This window comes from Lepisosteus platostomus, chromosome 3, assembly GCF_059453375.1.
Source record: "Lepisosteus platostomus isolate fLepPlt1 chromosome 3, fLepPlt1.hap1, whole genome shotgun sequence".
NCBI lineage: Eukaryota > Metazoa > Chordata > Actinopteri > Semionotiformes > Lepisosteidae > Lepisosteus > Lepisosteus platostomus.
This window is the reverse complement of record NC_142613.1, coordinates 8,426,543-8,446,682: the sequence shown is the minus strand read 5'-3', so window position 1 is coordinate 8,446,682 and position 20,140 is coordinate 8,426,543. Positions and strand designations below refer to the sequence as shown.

General features: G+C 42.1%; 1 protein-coding gene across 1 annotated transcript; it reads left to right on the top strand.

Moving 5' to 3' along the window:
- Positions 1 to 321: 321 nt before the first annotated feature.
- npc1l1 (NPC1-like 1) lies at positions 322 to 19,755 on the top strand. Its single transcript, XM_088624227.1, has 18 exons — positions 322 to 536; positions 2,538 to 4,093; positions 5,133 to 5,233; positions 5,754 to 5,926; positions 6,546 to 6,674; positions 7,944 to 8,126; positions 8,932 to 9,046; positions 9,727 to 9,992; positions 10,760 to 10,849; positions 11,559 to 11,749; positions 12,459 to 12,586; positions 13,215 to 13,344; positions 13,666 to 13,721; positions 14,020 to 14,170; positions 14,462 to 14,693; positions 16,655 to 16,768; positions 17,429 to 17,591; positions 18,453 to 19,755. The coding sequence occupies exons 1-18, from the start codon at positions 486 to 488 to the stop codon at positions 18,665 to 18,667; spliced, it is 4,044 nt and encodes a 1,347-aa protein (XP_088480353.1). The 5' UTR covers positions 322 to 485; the 3' UTR covers positions 18,668 to 19,755.
- The last annotated feature ends 385 nt before the right edge of the window (positions 19,756 to 20,140 follow it).

Below are 20,140 nucleotides of genomic sequence, written 5' to 3'. Positions count from 1 at the left end.
AGAACCCATACGCTGGTTTACAGCAGGTAAACTCATGTGTATGTAAGGATGTGGTGAACAAAGAATCATAGTAAATTTCAGAACTATACACAATATATTTTAATTAAACATTAGAAAATGCTTAAAATTCCCCAAGACCATGCCATATCTGGGAAAGCCCACATGAGCCTCTTCCACTACAGTAATGCAGCATGTTTATCTCCTAAGCCTGATAACATGCCAACACAAACATACCACTTTATCAATGATTATTTAGAAGCTCTGACAGGATTGGATGTGTCTGCATCACACCAGATAAAGAATACTAGACAGGAATAAAACTCCTTCTATCAAGGCTGGGAGTGCACATTCACAAACACTGCTCGTCTGTCGCATGCTGAACAGCCTGCCGGACAGGGCAGCGTACTTGACACCTGGCCTCTCGTCGAAACTGAACCCTCTATCCCACACTCCGTCCCCGCTGAAGCAAGGTCCAGAGTAACAACATGAACACTTCCGCGTTTGTCGTTGTCTTGTGCGTCCTCGGTCTACACCAAGTAAGTAATCGGAAGCAGGATTTTGTACTTCCTGTTGACTTTGGTTTCTTCTTTTCAATTTCCTGCTTCTTGTGCCCACTCTGTGGCGATTCTAAATTCTAAATAATACCAACAAGTGATGTCACTGACAAGCAGGTCATTTTCTAACAATATTTATTATATTTAACAAGACAGGATAATGCAGTTTGAACAGAGGCTTTTGTAGCCAGCATAACAACTTCACGAAGATACTATGATCACCTATAGATTAATTATTCCATTAATTCACCTATAGAACCAGAAAATGTAGTGGGTTTCAGAAACATTCATAACAAGCCTAAACTGTAGCTCTGATCAAGCGAGTCAACCCAATATTTTGTTTCGATAGCTTTCTTTGAAGAAACAGTTGGATGAGATCTTCAGATCACATATGCACTACTTACCAAATGGAGTAGATGGGTCAAATGGTTTCCTGTCATTTGTAACCTTTCTTATGCTGTTACTGTATGATATAGTTAAGTGAATTGGACCCACATAATTCAGGCCAGGAGAAGCATTTGTCCACTACCTAACAGCCAGTCTATCTTAATTACTTGTGATATGGATATATATTTCACTTTTCTTAAAGTAAGTAATAGTGTCTCTTTTTGTGTAGCCTTTACTATATATTTTGAATCAACTAACCTTGACAATTGAAATACTATTTGCTTTTTGTTATAAAATCAGTTACAGAATTTAGTATTTTGTTATCCAAAGGAGCAATGCAACTCAATCATTCCACAAACCTCTGTGCTCACTACATGAAGTGACATATGTACACAAGGAACTATTGATGTAAAAAAAAAAGTAAAAATATGGTTTGTGGTTACTGTGTTTATATTGTGTGGCAGGACAGAACATGGTCTCTCAGAGACCAAGATTTTCTCAGCAGCTTTCTTATTTTTTGTGTGTGAAGCAGCAATGGTTGAAGGACTGACACCACATAGTATACGTAAAGTCTAAATTTGCGTAAAAAGTCAACAAAATCAAACTACACCAGAGCACAGTGGCTCATCAGGCCAGGGCTAGTGTTGGGCAGTACTGCTGGTCCCCATTTTTACTGCTGGGTGGACTGGAATAATTAGGGTAAAGTACCTCATTCAAGGTTACAGTAGCGGTGTCTACAGCAAGGACTTGAACTTCTAGCCTATCAGTTATGAGTCCAGAGGCTTACGCACTGTTCAGTGACACAGCAGATAAAATTGCATGTAATGATTAAAATAATAGCACTACCGATAAGATATAATTTGTGATTCATAGCTTTATGGAAATTTGTGTTCCTTATGGATAATACTAACAAGTGTAAAGTGAACCAAGCCAAACTTTCACTCCTGACTTGTAACAAGGTGAAGTCAAAATGCTTAGTACATTGAAATATTTAGGAAACTCTACACGCTGCGGTTCTTTTTTCGTCTCTGTATTTGAAACATCGAGAAAGGCGTATGTTGTATATTGTGCTGAATATCACAGCTAAGTAAAGTCATAATGTAGGAACCACGATTCTGCTTACAGTATTTTCTAACTTTTGCTAATCTGCTTTTTTTCTGTTATTTGATTGTTAAAAAGAAAGACGGGCTTGTAAGTGGCCAAACCCACAAAAGCATGTGCATGTCGTGGAGTTGTATTACTAGAGCATGTTGGTTACGTTTTTGTGGCCAGAATTAATCCACTCCAGGGATGTCTTCAGCTTGCTATGCACTGTCATGCACCTGTGGACATAGGAATTACTAGATGCCAGTGAAATCACAGTGTAATTGCTTAGAGTGGCATCTACAGTCTTACCCATCATTCATATCTCTCACTGGTGATCAGATTTTAGTATGTAAATCAGACCTCACAAATCACATGTGCAGACATTGTCCCAGCTGTGCAAGAACTTGGGTTTGGGTGTTGAGCTGAGCTAATTAAAAAATTGATTCAGAATTAAGCTTGTATTTTGTGACGAAAAAACATTCTAGAGCATTTGTGCTCTGGGTTCCCCAGGTTGTCTCAAATGCCATCCATCAGGAAGGCTTTTGCACGTTTTACGAGGAGTGTGGTCGCAATCCATCCATCAACATCAGCCTGATCAAGCCCATCATCCCTTGTGTCTATCGAGGACCAGCAAGGAAGCTGAGCAGTCTACACTACCAGAGGCTCAAGGATGTGTGTCCCATGCTTGACAATGGGGAGAACAACACCTACGCTTGCTGCTCCATCAACCAACTCAAGTCTTTGGAGGAAAGCCTCACCCTGTCTAAGTCCCTCCTGGTCCGCTGTCCTTCCTGTGCTGAGAACTTTGCCCATATCCATTGCATCAACACCTGCAGCCCCAACCAGAGTCTGCACATCAACATCACCAGGACTGTCAATGTCACAATAAACGCAGAGGAAAAGGAAGCTGTAGTGGAGTACCAGGCATATCTGTCCCGAACGTTTGCAGATGATTCTTTCAACTCCTGCAAAAACGTGCGCATCCCCTCGACCGGGGGCTTTGCCATTGCCACCATGTGTGGAAGGTATGGTGCCACCCGCTGCAACACGCAACGCTGGTTGGACTTCCAGGGAGATAGCAGCAATGGTCTGGCCCCCCTGGATATTGACTTCCGCCTCATCCCCGCAGGCACTACTGTTGGTCAGGGGATCGTGCCCTACAATGGCAGGGCCCAGCGCTGCAATGAATCTACATCCCTTGGAGGAGAAGCCTGCTCCTGTCAGGACTGCATCGAGTCCTGTCTCATTGATGCCCCTCCGGTGTCTTCGTCAGGGGCCTTCAAAATTGGACAGTTGGATGGCGTGCTGGTGGTCTGCCTGGTGGTCTTCATTGCACTCAGCCTGTCATTCCTGGGGTTCATTTTGGTGAGGTACCTCTGCAGGGGAAGAAGCAAAGACAAAGGGAAAGACAAGAACGACAATGTGGTGAGAAAAGAAGTCCTCCCCTCAGATGTGAGATTCAAAGACAGAGCCAGCCTGGCCACTCAGCATTTCCTGGGGAGTCTTTTCCAAAGTTGGGGCACCCTGATGGCCTCCCACCCCATCAAGGTCATAATAATCTCGCTAGTTATCGTTTCAGCTTTTGCCGCGGGCCTTGTGAAAATCGAACTGACCACAGATCCTGTGCAGCTTTGGTCGGCTCCCAACAGCCGGGCCAGAAAGGAGAAGGATTTCCATGATAAACACTTTGACCCTTTCTTCCGCACCAACCAGCTGATCCTGACTGCCCCCGGCCGCCCAGGCTACACCTACGACTCACTGCTCTTTGGGAAGCAAAATTTCAGTGGAATCATCTCAAAAGATCTTATCCTCCAACTCCTAGAACTGCAGACCCGCCTGCAGTCCATCGAGTTTTGGTCAGAGGACTATGGCAGAAATGTCACCCTAAGTGATATCTGCTTTGCTCCTCTTAACCCCAGCAACCCAGCCCTCACTGACTGTGCAGTTAACAGCTTGGTACAGTACTTTCAGAATAGCAAGCAAAATCTGGATGCCAAAGTCAACATGACAAAGGAAGGGAAGACAATGGAGGTGGATTGGAGGGACCACTTCATATACTGTGTTAAGTGAGTATACAGAAGCACTATTAATAAAATGATTCTTAAAGTCATGCTGGAGTTCAAATCTGAACCTTTATAATGAATTGTTTTCTTGCAGGGCTCTTTATTCTGTACCACACTGACATTACCTCATTCCCATTCCCATCAACATTTATTTTCCATTGGATACAGTCCCTCTTTCTGTTCAATAATACCAGGAGGGGCGAAACTATCTATAGAACTTTCAGATTTTACTTTATATGTATGTAAAGTCGATGTTACCAGTATTAGGGGCCATCTAAATGACATAGTAACAGCATGCTGTTAAACAGACACCATTAACCAAGGGCATTCCTTGTAAGATACATAGACAACATTGTTGTGTGTCCTAGCTATTGGTTTTGTTCTAACAGGTTTAAGTTCCTATGAAAAAGTGAGAAAATGCTTTGGTGCAAAGCTTAACACATCTTTTCACATTTATTGTTAGTATAATAAAGCAGTTCTGGTTTTCAGTTGGTTTGTTTTGCTTTCATATGAGACCATAAGAATAGGTAAATATGCAATGGTTTTAATTAACTGTACATGGTCGCTGGTAACAATGTTCTTAATTCCTGGGTGCCATAAAACTGTAATTATTTTGCATAACTCCATGTGAACTTTTTAGATAAATTCTATATATATAGTGTGAACGACTGATCTGACCATCAATGCTTTAGCTGAAAGCCCACATTGTTTTGTTGTTTCTATGGCCGATATAGTACAGATCTAAGAACACGACAAAGGTAACAAATGAGTGGAGAGTATTTGATCCTTTCTATCTCAGGAGGTCTAATGGGAAACATAAAAACTTTTTGTATATGGATCCACAAGGATCTGAACAACTCATACACTGACGTAGGTCCCCTCTTCAACATAAAGTGTGTTAATAATTTGCACATATTCATAGGTGTCAATCAGCACTGATTGTTCATGCTTCACTAAAAGCTGTATAAAAAGATCATTGCTGCTTGTGTAATCTTTTTCTTTAGCAACACTTGCATTGCATCCCTGTAATGTGTTTTGCCAGCTCTCCACTGTCTTTCCAAGATGTCACAGACCTCTCACTGAGCTGCATGGCAGATTACGGAGCTCCTGTCTTCCCCTTCCTGGCAGTTGGAGGATATGAAGGTAAAGACGTAGACAAAGGGCTTATAAGGGCTAGATCCTGCCTTCCAAAGTTCTTCTGGCTTCGTCTGGTTTCCTCTTGCTTTGAAGGTGTCATCTTAAAGCACCTCTGAGCCAACAACACAGAGGAACAGAAACGCAGAGGAAAAGGGATACATTTGTCCCATTAAGAAAATATTGAAGAAGTAAATGAAGGGTCTGTTTGACAGGCAAAAACAAAGGAGATGTTGGTACTACACATGTTCTTCATTGTGGTTCTGTTATTGATGTGATTGATAACATGAATGGATGGAAGGTATTGTGCATCTGTAACACAACTTTACTTGAAAGCCACTTCACACTACCACCACAATAAACTGGGCAAACTGATTGTTAGAACAAGACAAATGGGATAAAGGTGTTTTAGTGGAAGTTAGATTAATCTGTTTGCATGGAATTGTACTGTAGCTCTCAGCTGGACAAAGTTTTGGGAAGCTCACTGAGGTCAGACTACAGACCCCCCCCTCCCCCTCCTACCTTTCAGGTTCTGACTACACCAATGCTGAGGCTCTGATTCTCACGTTTTCCCTGAACAATTACCCCCGTAATGACGTCAGGTTCAAGCTGGTCCAGATCTGGGAACAGATGTTTCTGGATATCGTACAAGAGTACCAGAGGGATCCTTCTACCAACTTCACCTTTGCGTACATGGCTGAGGTATGGCCCCAGAGGTGAAATATACTCTGATTTGTTTTAACATCAGAACGTAAGAGAGCCTAGAGTTGAGAGGGTGCTCTTCTCCAATTGGTATCAGCTTTGGCAGTATGGGTGGGTGGCTTGTTCCATGCCTATTGCATAAACAAAATCCCTGTTCTCATTTTTAATACTCCTGTCCTTAGTTTCCATTTCTACCATTTGGTTAACTTTTCGTTGTCGATTCTGAAGACGTTCATTTGGTTGACTTTTTTGATGCCTTTGAGGATTTTTAAAGATGGAATTATGTCCCCTTTTTGAGCTCTCTGTTTACAGATCTTAATTCTGACTGCTGAAAGGGAATGTGCTGCGTTCCCTTTCAAATCACCCTATGAATGGAACAGATGAGAGGACATGTGGATGGAAGGGTTGATTACACAGTTGAATCATCAGAAAAAAGCCAATTCTGGAGGTTGTACATGTTTTACAGTCAGATGTTGTAGAAAGAAACTCGTGGACAAAACTGCAAGACCAACAAGTCAACGTAACAACAGAACTTTTACCCCAAAGTACAAAAAGAAGTGTTGCAGTTATGCATTTATCTCTTTTGATTTCTTTTCTCTTTCTTTTTGTTATTCCTCAGAGATCTTTGGAAGATGAAATCAACCGAACAACAATGGAAGACATTCCCATTTTCATGATCAGCTACCTTGTGATCTTCGTGTACATCGCTGTAGCGCTGGGGGAGTACTCTTCCTGCAGGAGAATACTGGTAGGCAATGACCTCATCACTCAGCGTCTTCATACCAGAGCTGCTTTGAAGTGCAATCAAACCTGAACAGGCATGAGAAAGACTTAGTCCCTTCACAGTACCCACAATAATATTCCGTAATATGAGATAAAAACAATTTTCATCATGTTTAACATTGTACAGAATCATCCATGTACTGCAATTGCAGTCTCAACCAAAATTCAGAAGTTAAAAATCTGAAACCCAAAGAAAGTGATTTCTGTCTTTGCTAACTGGTCCAACTGGAGAATACGGCTTGAACTAGAGATTCATTTCCAGATTAGACTTTAAAATATATCTGCTTATTAAATTAGCTTTTATAGCTATGCCTTTCAATTCAAAGAAATTACTTTTTAAAGGATGCCTATCTAGAAATAATTTCATTTCCTCCTTAGTTAATCAGTAATGTCTGTGCCAGTTGATTTGATTGGTGCTATGCTGGCAATACTTTCCAAAAAAATATTTCCAGTGCAATAGGGTTATTGGCAGTTGTCCATTGATATCTGAACATTATGTACAAGGTCATTGCTATTAGCGTTGAACAATGCTGTCACTATCCTTTATTTTATTGCTCTTATTTTGCAATTACACCATTTATGATCTAAGATTTGCCCTCTGGACAATTCATGCATCTTGCTACTTCAGCTCTTGGTAATTCTGTTCGGCTGTGATCCACAGAAGCTTGGATTGACAAAAAGAGGATAAGAATGGTGTCATTCTTTTTAGTTTAAAAGTTCATTTGTTTTACTTTTAAGACAACGTGCAACAACCATCCTGTCACGCCCTCTGCAGCCAGAGGGCGCTCCTTCTCTGACCTGTCCCTAGTTTCCGGTCTGCTGTCCTTCCTGTCCCTCTCTTTCCCTTGGGCTATATATTTCCGGGTCTTGCACTCTGTCCTGGCTCAGCATTGACGTTCGGATGTCCTGAGACCCGCCTAGCACCAGGGCGCCCCACGTCCGCTCCCTGAGGGCATAGGTTTCTATACGGCATTCCTGAACTCTTTGCACTAATGAGCCCGGGCCTTTTTCCCGTCTCGCCGCTACGCATATGAGTCTTTTTCCGCTCTCCTGCTCCCCACGGTTAGTCCCTTTGGACGTCCGTGACACATCCTTTCTCAAAGTGTCTGGTTCATCCAGGGCCCAGCAGGTATCCCTAGCCTGGTCGTGCAGGAATGGGGAACCCCACTTTTGGTAAAATAGGTCCTAGCTCTGGCTGGTGGGTGACAATAGTGTTTTGGTTGCTGTGCTCCAGGTTGACTCCAAGTTGCTGCTGGGCCTGGGGGGGATTCTGGTTGTGGGCTGCTCTGTCCTGGCCTCCATGGGATTTTACGCCTGGATAGGAATCCCATCCTCCCTGGTCATCCTGCAGGTCGTGCCCTTCCTGGTGCTTGCAGTGGGAGCTGACAACATCTTCATCTTCGTCCTGGAGTTTCAGGTCAGCAAGGGTTCTCATCGTTTGACTTTCCAATTGGAAACTGGAAAACTTTTTCTTATATGTGCATATTAAATATTTAATAAATATGTCACGGATGAGAAGTTCTAAAAAATGTTCACCATTTCCTTCCTTTATTGATTGGAATAAAGAAATCTTTATTCAGTGAGTATTATTTCATTTCATTTTTTTAACAAGCAGAAATTCTTATTCATTTTATGTCATTGAGACATTAAAAAATGGTTAATGCAAAAATGAAACTCACTGCTATTTATAACGTTATTGGTGTGTGTTTAGGATGTTATGTGATGATGTGTTGGATTGATGCTGTTTATTATTAGCTTTATGTTGTATATTTGTGTTGTGTGGCATTTGAATCCATGAACTCACCAAACCAAATTGCATGCAACTAGTGGTTAAGGCAATAATGTATTGTACTTGAACTTGAAAAGAAAACTCTTTTCAGCTTTTACTTTGAGCTGCAGAGCCGCCTTGAGATGTGTGGTTTTCCATAATGCATCACAGCCAAAACACTGAGCTTTTGAGTGTTTCCATTTCCTTTTCTACTCGTTGCTTTGCAGCTTGCACACTGACTCACCTCCTTGCTCTTACCTACTTTAAAAAATGCATTTAGTCAATCAACACTTGGAAAAATTGTGGAGTGTAAACTCCGCAGTAAATGGGCTTGCCATTAGATGTAAGCCAAGGTGACACTCAGCCGCATCAAATGCATGTGGAGGCCGTTACTGTCTCCGGAGCAGTTTAGCTGTCACCTGCTGTTGAATAAGCGGTTCGTTCTCATCGACAGAGGGATGAGCGGAAACCAGAGGAGAAGAGAGAGGCACAGATTGGTCGAGTACTGGGCAGCGTGGCTCCCAGCATGCTTCTCTGCAGCCTCTCCGAGTCCGTCTGCTTCTTCTTAGGTGAGAATGGAGTCTGTCATAATATTAGACTGTGAAATATGATGAGGTCACTTCTGGGTTAAAAAAGCAAAATCCCCCCTTCCTTCTCTTTTGGGATCCTTCAAGCGGTAAAGTGATCTGCTGTCCTTCTTAACGTTGTTTTAGAAACAAAATATTAAGTCACTGCTGATGATGAACTGGTAGAAACCCCTGTGGGCAAGTAAGAGAAACTTCTTTGTAATCGAGCAAGTCTGAGAGGTGCTGTGTACATGTGCATTCTCTGTAGTACACAAAAGGCAGGTTGTGTGTTAGCAGTGACAACTGCACAGAGTCACCCACCGATCTCTTCCTGCAAATCTGAAGTCCCTCCAAACAAACTGGCATGCCTAAAACACCGTGGCAGAACCTTAACTAGGGCGAAACATCCAGCAGTCACAACAGAACCCTGCAGCTCACAACTGGCAGCCCACTGGAGATCATCACTCTGCTCTCCTCCCCACTGATAGCTGGTGTGTGGTGAGCGTTCTGGCGCACTATGGCTGCCGTCGCATCATCCAGGTGGGGGCTGCACACTGGTGGTGGTGGAGGGGAGTCCCCATTACCTGTAAAGCGTTTTGGGGGGAGTGTCCAGAAAAGCGCTATATAAGTGCAAGCAAAAAGTGTGGAGCAGCTGGTGAGGGGTGTGTTCTCTGCCGTCGTAGGAGCCCTGAGCAGCATGCCGGCGGTGAAGTCCTTCGCCCTCTACGCCGCGCTCGCCGTGCTGATGGACTTCCTCCTGCAGATGACGGCCTTCGTGGCGCTGCTCTCCCTGGACGCGCGGCGGCAGGACGCCTCCCGCTGCGACGTCCTCTGCTGTGTTACTGTGGGCGGCTCCGAGAAGAAGGGCAAGAGCGAGGGCTTCCTGCTGCCCGCCATCAGACGCTACTACGCCCCCTTCCTGCTGCACAACGTCACCAGGGTCGCTGTGGTAGGTCCAGCGATCTGCTGCAGGATGACCTGCAGTATAGTAATCGGACAGCAGGTGTCGCTCTTGCCATGAGGAATGTGTTTGAAGGGACAGCATGACACATCATGGCAATATAATAATAATAATACATGGATATAGAGCTTTTCTGGGAGATCCACTAAAAGGAGACTCCCCTCCATCATCTGGATGATGCAACAGCAGCCATAGTGCGCCAGCACATTCACCATACATCAGCCATCATTTGGGATAGGGACAGAGCAATTAAGCCAAGTCATAGATGGGGATTAATATGAGGCCATGATTAGTAAAGGTCAGGGGGAATTTGGTCAGGACACTGGGGTAACACCCCTACTCTTTCCAGAAATTGATTTTCAATGACCACAGAGAGTCAGGACCTCGGTTTCATGTTTCATCCAAAGGATGGCACCTTGTTACAGTATAGTGCCACACAGACTGCAGGGTGAGTGATTCCATCTGGTCCCACTAACAGCTCTTCCAGTAGCAACCTTAGCTTTTCCAGGAGGTCTCCCATCCAGTGGGTCAGTGGGGGTTGCCAGTTGTATGTTGCAGAGTGATATACAGTAGCTACTAATACTATGATTAACACTGTTACCCAATGAGCCAATACAGGTTGGTGAGGATACTGCACCTTCTTTTTTCCACACACTCTCTTAAATCCTGAAGTACCACCATGTATGAATTGCACCACAATTCTTTTTCCAACCCTGTGGCTAAAATCTACTGCTGTGCCTTGTGTCTCCTCCCAGATGGTTCTCTTCCTGTTCATTTTCTGCTCTGGAATCTTCTTGATGTTCCATGTGAAAGTGGGTTTGGATCAGGAACTGGCTCTGCCCCAGGTGAGTTTTTTTTTCTGTTTAGATTTCCACATCTTGTCACTTGCACCACAGATAAAAGATGCTTCAGTATTTGGTGTCTGCTGGAAAAAGTTTTGTATTCAGTTGTGCAATGCCAAAACAATGTATGGCAGGAGTATCATGTCTAAAGTATCAATTAATATCAAGCAATAATAATAGTGTCTTGTCAAGTAGCATCTCAGTGCTTTTACAATAAGAAAAAAACAGGAGAGGAGATAACAGAATAATTAAAAAAGGGTTTAGAATGTAAAGAAAAAACAAAGGGGCAGACACTGATATCAAATAGCCTTTCTGAAGAATGTTTTGGGTCTGTATTTGAAAGCTCTCAGGGAAGGACTCTCTGATATCCTAGGTGATTGAATTCCAGAGCTCTGGGGCATAGCAAGCAATGGTTAAACTTCACCTGCCCAGATACTAACACTGAACCAGCACTCAGCTGGTAGCACTGTAGTGCGCAGTGTAAAGCTATTCGATAGCAGTTAGATGAGTGCCAACTGTAGTCGTGAGCAGCACAGATTCAGTGATGGCAAAAGTCCGTCATCAGAGCTGGCACACACTGTTTTGACAGCCAGTGTGCATCACTCACATTTAAGTGGGCAACCAACTCATATTTTAATTGAAAGCTCAGCTTGGTCCCAAAATGATGCAAATGAAGATTTGACCGCCACCATGCTCTCTCTGTTTGGCACAGGACTCGTACATGCTGGAATATTTCAAGTACCTGTACAAGTATTTTGAGGTGGGCGTCCCAACCTATTTCGTCACCACAGGGGGCTACAACTTCTCCAGTGTCAGTGGGATGAATGGAGTGTGCTCAAGTGTTGGATGTGATCCTTACTCTCTCACCCAGAAAATCCAGTATGCCACTAATTTCCCCAAAGAGTAAGCACTGCCCTTTTGCTTTTGATACTTAAGGATGAAAATGTCTGTATATATAAAGTCTATAGGATACATGTGTGTTTGAAAGGCATTATGGGTTCCAGTATCAATAAGCTCTTCATCTAATCACAATCCTGCAGAACATGGAACTGTCTTAAGAATTCACATTCGCCCTTCTTGTGAGGCCAATATAATTAAGATTCATACCCATAATTAACCACATACAGTATAACTCTTTTAGAACATAGCCTGAATTAAAAAGAGGCTCATTCTGAGATATTTGAAAGGGCTATACATTTACAGTACCAAACTTTATAAAATATTATAGTGTTTTCTGTTAAGGATTAATATTTCGTGTTTTGCTTTGCAAGTGGCTCTAAAACGATATGCAGTACTTTTCATTTTTTTAATTTAAATTGACATTTATAATAGATAAGTGCTAAATTACATACAGGTAACAATAACACAACTTTCATAAATTGGCTGATGCTTTTATCCAAAATGGGTCACATCTGTGTCAATTTACACAGCTGGACATATTACTAGAACAGTTTGGGTGAAGTACTTCCCTTGATAGTATAACAGCTGTTTTTAACCTGGAATTTGAACCTGCAACCCTTCACTTATGAGTGCCCAAGTGCTCCCCCTTTACTGATTAAGTTGTAAAAGTAACTCGCTCCATTCATGTGCCTGTTTCTGTCTCTGTGTTCAGATCATACCTTGCTATCCCAGCCTCCTCTTGGGTTGATGACTTCATTGACTGGCTCAATCCAGGCTCCAGATGCTGCCGGTTATACACATCTGAGCCTCAATTTGGACAATTCTGCCCAGCAAATGAGAGTAGGTCCTATTTTTCACAAATGCTCTATGAAACTGTGGAGTTCAATGCACATTCTGAAAATTCACTGATATTTACTGTACACTATTATTTAAAGAAAAAACGTATTATTTTCAAATAAGAGACCTAAGCACTTTTACTTGGCGCCCTTGTTGTCAGATTAACTCATAATTCAATAATAACACCTAACATATATATCTATGTATATTATATAAACTGTATGTTAAGCACCTTCTAATTTTGTGGTCTCTTTGGTCATATTTGGAAAGTGTTTTGAATGTTTTGCTAAAGGCAAAACATTCAGATAACATAACAGATGTCTGGGAAGATGTGTGGGAACCCATCTTCACCCTTGAGGCAGCTCCCTAACTCATTCCTTGTGAAAGTGGAGGGGATTTGATCAATCTCATCCTTGCACTCATTCTCTCAGCTAGGAAAGTTGCGCCAAATGACCTCTCGCACACTCAACCCTCTATTGCACTGATTAGAATCTATTAGAATCTATTAGAATCTAACCAAACTGCTGAAATGCACATTAGTCCCAAAATCAGTGTGTACAGTATGATACATGTGGTACTCACATTAGAGGCTTTCATAATGGATACAGAGTTTGAAATCTTATGTTGGCAGCTGGCCTGAAGTGCCTGAAGAGGTGTATGAAATCTCCTGAGAGTGGTGTTCTGAGGCCTAACGTGACGGAATTCCACAAGTACCTTCCCTACTTCCTGAATGATCGGCCCAACCTGCAGTGTTCGAAGGGGTGAGTGACGAGAGCGCACCCATCCTGCCCAGCTGTTCCTCGCCTCCAGAATACTCTGCTTCTTGTGGTCCACTTTCAACTTTTAATCTTTTTCTGTGGCTTTTCTGTTCACTTAGCCCAAAAATCACACTTTGATGTTGCGACTGACACTGTGCTCCTTTCAGACATTGTTGCAAAGAGCAAAGGTTTGCTCTCGGGTCAAGAGAAGTCCCACTTGCAGTTCTGTGACCAATCCCACAAAATAAATGTCCCAGAAAACCTTTAGACCTAGTCAGTCCATTTGAACCTGTATCTGCTAAAGCCCCCATTCTGTCTCCACAGAGGGTTGGGGGCCTATGACAAAGCAGTGGTGAGGAATGAGAACGGAGACGTGATAGGTAAGAATCAGTTTATTTAACCAGAGTTGTGATTATGGATAGATTTGGCAGATGTGCATGGTACTGAGGATTTCTAAAAAAAGAAAAATACATTAACCCAGGTTTTAGATTTCACATGACTTCACTATTCAAAGATTTGCTAAATGCACAGCTGAGCACGCTGATGAAGAAAACGCATGCAGCACAGAATATTTGTTGACACCCGTGAGAAGAAGCTAGATATTTAATCCCCCATATCAGGGAATGTGTGTGTGTTGGAAACTGTTTAGACTAACCCTGCCTTCTTTTTCTCCGGCAGCCTCACGGTTCATGGCCTATCACACCCCTCTGACCAACTCTCAGGAGTTCACTGACGCTCTGCAGAAGGCCCGAAAGCTGGCGGAGAACATCACCATGGGCATGAGGAAGATCCTGGGCACAGACCCCGACTTTGAGGTTTTCCCTTACACGTACGAGCCCCGTCACCCCTAAGAACTACTGTGCAGGGGCACCTGGAGACCCCAGAGCTAGACACACCTGGGGTTTTCTAGACTAAGACTGAAGTGCTTTAAGGTCTTTTTAAAAGTTAAAATCCCTCTCTGGGGGGGGGGGTCTCTCGTCACAGATGTCAACAGTTTTGAGGGTGTGTTATGGAATGTCTACCATTTCTTGAACTGGTACTTTCAGTTTTATGAACTGTGCAGTTTTTGAACTTACTGGACCTTAAAGCACATAAATGCATTTCTGCATCTGTCCTCCAGGATCACTTACGTGTTCTACGAGCAGTACCTCTCCATTGTGCCAGAGGGCATCTTCAGCATCTCAATGTGTCTCCTGCCTACTTTTGTTGTGTGCTGCATCCTGCTGGGCATGGATCTGTTGTCAGGCCTGCTCAACCTTCTCACCATTGTCATGATCACCGTGGATACCGTTGGGGTCATGACCCTGTGGGGGATTGACTACAATGCTGTCTCACTCATCAACCTGGTCACGGTCAGTAATGCATTGTTGAAGACTCACTAACACAATTCTCTTGATTGAGAATTTTTTATTTATTCTCTAATACAGTATCAAACAATGATGGCTCCATCACATTCCTTTCACAGAACAGGGAAGATTAGAAGCTGTTGGACTGAGCAAGAAATCATTATTTATCTTCGTGGATGCCATAGTGAAAACTTGGTTATTGCAGAGCCTATTGCTGAACTGCTGTTGAGCTCACATAATTTCTACTTTGGAAAACCTTGTGTTCACATACTGTATGACCAACCCACACATTCCCCAGACCAAGAATTTCTGTAACCTTTGGTGTTGAACATGCTCTGATAAGAGTTTCTTCTATCCAGGTTCTATCAATTCAAGAACAGGCATCTTCATCCAGGCTTAAAAGTATATTTCAATTGGAAAAAACATGTATGGAAAAAAGTACGTGTACAGTAGCTAATTTCTTATTGAATTCCACTAAGGGTACATTTAGGTCAGAGGTTAACTTTAAGTAACCGTAGGAAGTGATTCTTGTGTTTCTTAGACTACATTTTACTGAAGAGCGATGGTTTTACTGAAAAGATAAGTAAGAGATAAATTAATTCAAAAATACATTTAAAGGGTAGTTAGGGCTTATTAATTGGAAGGATTTCATCAATACAATAATTCAACTCCATATCACCTTTTTTTAGATAAGATGCTGTAACAGGTTTCAGAGCACAGTGCAACATTTTGCAATTGTGATTAGTGTGCACAGTACCACTCCTCCAATGTGTAGCTCCATTTGCCAAATTATAGGCAAATCAGAGTTTAAACTTATCATAGTAAGGCATTCTTTCTTATTCATCATTCTGAGGGTCATGAGCAGGTTGTGATGTTTGTTCCACTCTAAACTAAATCAGTTCAATTTATTGGACCCATTTCCCTGCCCTGAAGAAACTTGAAACAGCAAGCTCTGTGGTGTAGGTACTTCCTGACAGATACAAGATATGCAAACAAACCCACTCATTCTAAAATGTAAGTTAAGATCACAGCATAGCCCTATCTTTCTTACGCCCGAAGAAGGCTCCACAACCGAAGTGTGTTTCCTTTCGTCTCTTTTCAGCATGGAATAAACCTATTACTTTTTTCCTTTCAAGATCACAGTATGTTTACTGTGTCTTAAATACAGTATATCACTATCTCTATCCCTTTGTAAATGGAATCACACTGCATGGCTTTTTCTGCTTGTTTGTAATACAATATTCTATGATGGGACTGTATGAAGCACTATATTGAAATGAGAACATGAGAAAAGTTACAAACAAGGGGAGGCCATCTGGCCATCTAGCCCATTTGGAAGCTGTTCATTGATCCAAGCATCTCATCTAGCTGTTTCTTGAAGAAGTCATGGTATCAGCTTCAAAAATATGGCTGGGTGTTTTGTTCTTTTGTGCAAAGAAGTGCCTCCTGTTCTCGGTTTGAAATAATAATTGCTTACACTTATATAGCGCTTTTCTGGACACTCCACTCAAAGCGCTTTACAGAGAATGGGGACTCTCCTCCACCACCACCAATGTCCAGCATCCACCTGGATGATGCGACGGCAGCCATAGTGCACCAGAACGCTCACCACACACCAGCTATCAGTGGGGAGGAGAGCAGAGTAATGTAGCCAATTCATAGAGGGGGGTTATAAGGAGGCCATGATTGGTAAGGGCCAATGGGAAATTTGGCCAGGACACAGAGTTACACCCCTACTCTTTTTGAGATTTTTAATGACCACAGAGAGTAAGGGACCTCGGTTTTACGTCTCATCCAAAGGCTACATTCCACTTGTGTGCTCAAATTCATGTTTCGCTGTTCATTCTGAAGAAATCCCTTGAGTTGGCTTCTTCAGTGCCCTTGAGGATCATGAGTACTTGGAACAAACCCCTGTTACATCAAGTCGTATCGTGCAGTGCCCTAATGGAAGTGCGTGTTTCTTCCAGGCTGTCGGTATCTCAGTGGAGTTCGTTTCCCATCTCACCCGCACCTTTGCCATCAGCACCAAGACCACCCGTGTGGAGAGAGCCAAGGAGGCCACAGCCAACATGGGCAGTGCCGTAAGTCAGTGTGCATTTACTTACAGTAGCTCCTGAGCAGACTGAGTCTAGAAGGGCAAGAACAAGAGCTCCATGAGGGCTACAAACGAGGGCAGACCTTTTGACCCCCTTCGCTCATTTGATAACTGATCATGTTGGCTGTAGATCTCAAAGTCACCAGCAGCCACTTCTCATAGGATCTAATATCTGAAGTGTCATCCTGCAGACATAAGATCAAATCAGAAATCAGCTATTAAAATCTGAAGGACAATTACTGATGAAGAGTTGCTTCAGTTGTAGGAATGTCCAATTTTGGCACAAAAATGTAAAACTGCTCTGTAACAACACGCATGCCAAATGTAGTCCTACAAAACAAATATCCCATTATTCTTATGGGCTTCCAATGACTGAGGCTGCAGAAGCTAGGCGGTTTACTTCCCATGACTGAGCCTGTTTACAAGCTAGGCTTTGTGAATGCACCAAAACACGTTTTCGCTACCATTAAGAAGGATGAAGAAAGATTCATAGAACTTAAGGAATAATTAAAACAATGAGATGCAGATGGTGAAGAAACTAATATTAAGAACAACAGTCATTAAGAGAGAGGATTCTGAGGGCAGTTCATCTAGGGTATCCTAAGAAGCTCAGCCTAACTGTATGTCTCATGTCTCGGATTCTCAGGTATTTGCTGGTGTTGCCATGACGAATCTCCCAGGAATTGTGGTGCTGGCGTTTGCAAAGGCCCAACTTATCCAGCTCTTCTTCTTCCGCCTCAACCTGGTCATCACCCTGCTGGGCATGGCTCATGGCCTGGTCTTCCTGCCCGTGCTACTCAGCTACTTTGGTAAGAGAGCTTTCTCTCCTTCCCTGCACTACCCAGAGAGATCGATTATTTCTTCCCCCCATCTGGAGTTCCAACCAGCCATCCTGTACATGAATCAGGCACTGTGTTTATTTGCTAAAGCTAGAAGACCTGTAGTGACTGACTACTGTATATTCACCCCATTCCCAGTCACAGGTGGAGTCCCATAACCCAGGTGTTCCTAATTGTGGTCCTGGTTTTTGTTTCCTCTGAACACGCATCTAAATAACTGTACCCTTTAGATCATTCATATTTTAAAATTGAATTCTTTGTTTTCAGTTTTTTAACATGTAGGAGGTCGACTTTTAACTATTACATTTCCTACAGAACTTAAAATCTACAGCCTTTGCACAGAAAAAAAAACTTGCAAAGTCCTAAGCAAGCAATGTGTTGGTTCAGGTGAGGATTTATTTAAACTAAAGACCTCAGTTGTAAGGTAAATGAACAGGTGTATGGGTCCCCAGGTCCAGAATTGTGAATCATCACATAACTGCCCTATTTGGAGAAAATGCCCAGTAACTTAGAGAAGAGCCAGATATAGAACGAGAAAACACCGTAGTCTAGCAATGAGTGGTGATCTGGGAAACTGAGCAGAAAAGTGATATTTGTCCACAGCCACCTGTACTGCCTTTAAGAGTAGTAAATCCGTACTCTTCGTGTAGCTGGCTCTGGCAGATCAATTCAATTGAGGAAGGATAAAAGGGGCTTTCAAAGCAGTTGAGCAGTTAATAAGACTTGACACCAGGGACCATCTGTGCACTGAGTTCCCGAAATAAACATTCAATCAATCAGTCCACATGACCAGGTCAAGGTCTGATTTTAATAATTTTCTTTCTCTTCCAGGGCCTGATGTCAACCGCGCTGTGCTGCTGGAACTCCAGGAGAAAAAAGAGCAGAAGGATTCTGAACGGGTCAATCACGTCTACTTAAACGCAGGATTTAAAGACACTGAAAAAAACCTTCATTGTGACACAAGTGCAATGAACAATGGACAACCACACACCTGTCCCTCCAATACTGTAGAGGGGGAACCTGTCCAGGCAACCTCAAAATTGTGAAAACCACTGGAAAAAAAAACTGTTTCTCAAAACACTTTCTTAACTGCACATACCTCATTTTTCTCTGAGAACATGGGATCTTGAAAATACCCATACGACCACCCCAGGATACAAGCATGTGGAAACAGGAAACAAACTGTACACTCCTGGAAAACGCCACACAAGAAGATCCAAATGGGAATGCTGAAGAGACCTTCATACACTGTGGTAAAAGTGTTCTCAAATAGTTTATGTTCTGCTGCATTGTTAAGTAGAAATTTGATACTTCTAAAAATTCACATCATACATATATAAAAGACACCACGAATGCAATGAAAAATGTTACTAATTGTATATAGTAGTGGAAACTGTGCAATTAAGTCAGACTATTTATTTTATACCTAAACAGTGGTGTTGCTATTACAACAGGGACTATAATATTTCTCGAAAAAATTATTGACACATGAATTAGTCATGCACAGATATTTGCACTCCTCTCTACATATACAATGTAAAACACTTGAATCCACTCTTTCATTATTACCACTATGTACATATATACTGTACGTAACAGTAGAGTAGTAACTTCGGTCAACAACTACACATTAATCTGATATGTGTGAGTCCACAAAGCTCCAGCTGAATTTGTAATGCATTGTGTTACATTTGCACCACTCTGTGGATTTCAAACACTAAAAAAAAAAACAGTTCATATATTTATACAGGATTTATTTCAATATACGAAATTTTAGAGAAAAGGTTGAACAGAAAAATGTTTACAGTATTCATTGAAGCATGTTTAAAAATAGAGCCCATTTTGGGTAAAGTTCGGTGACTGCCATCAGTGATGAGTTTGACTCATTTTCCTTAACTTTAACTCTTTAAATTCATGACACTCTGGTCCCTATACCCATGAGCAAGCACAAAACATAGGCATCGGTACTATCTCACTGTAGGAACTAGTAAGCCTGTCACTTCAGTATAGCTCTTGTACATTTTGCCAGTATACTTGAAAAATATAAGCTGTTGTACCACAAATGAATGTAATTAAAGAAATGTAAAATCACACTAAGAAAAAATAAAAGAAGTATGACCATGTTGAAATCAAAGTTCAATCAAGAATATAAGGATGACTTATGCAATAAATAGGAAAGTTGTTAGTGGGTTTGTTGACCAGAAATAAAATGGGGGGTATACTTACTTTGAGCATTCTGTACATCAATTTCACTCTTTTTCACCGCGAGAAAACAGAATAAATTATTTTGATCTTCTGAGGCTGAACAAAAAACAGCTTATTTTTAAGAGCTGTAGATTGTACCCATCTGGTTTTGCTTCAATGTTCTGACAGTTTCAGAAGCTTTAGAGATGAGCTTTTCATTTATTTTTTTTAACTGGAAAGTTCTCTTCACACAGAAAATAGATGATTTCCCCCCCTCAATGACAGAAACCTGGTCAATTTAAAAATCTAAATTAAACTGAATTAAAGACTTTGTA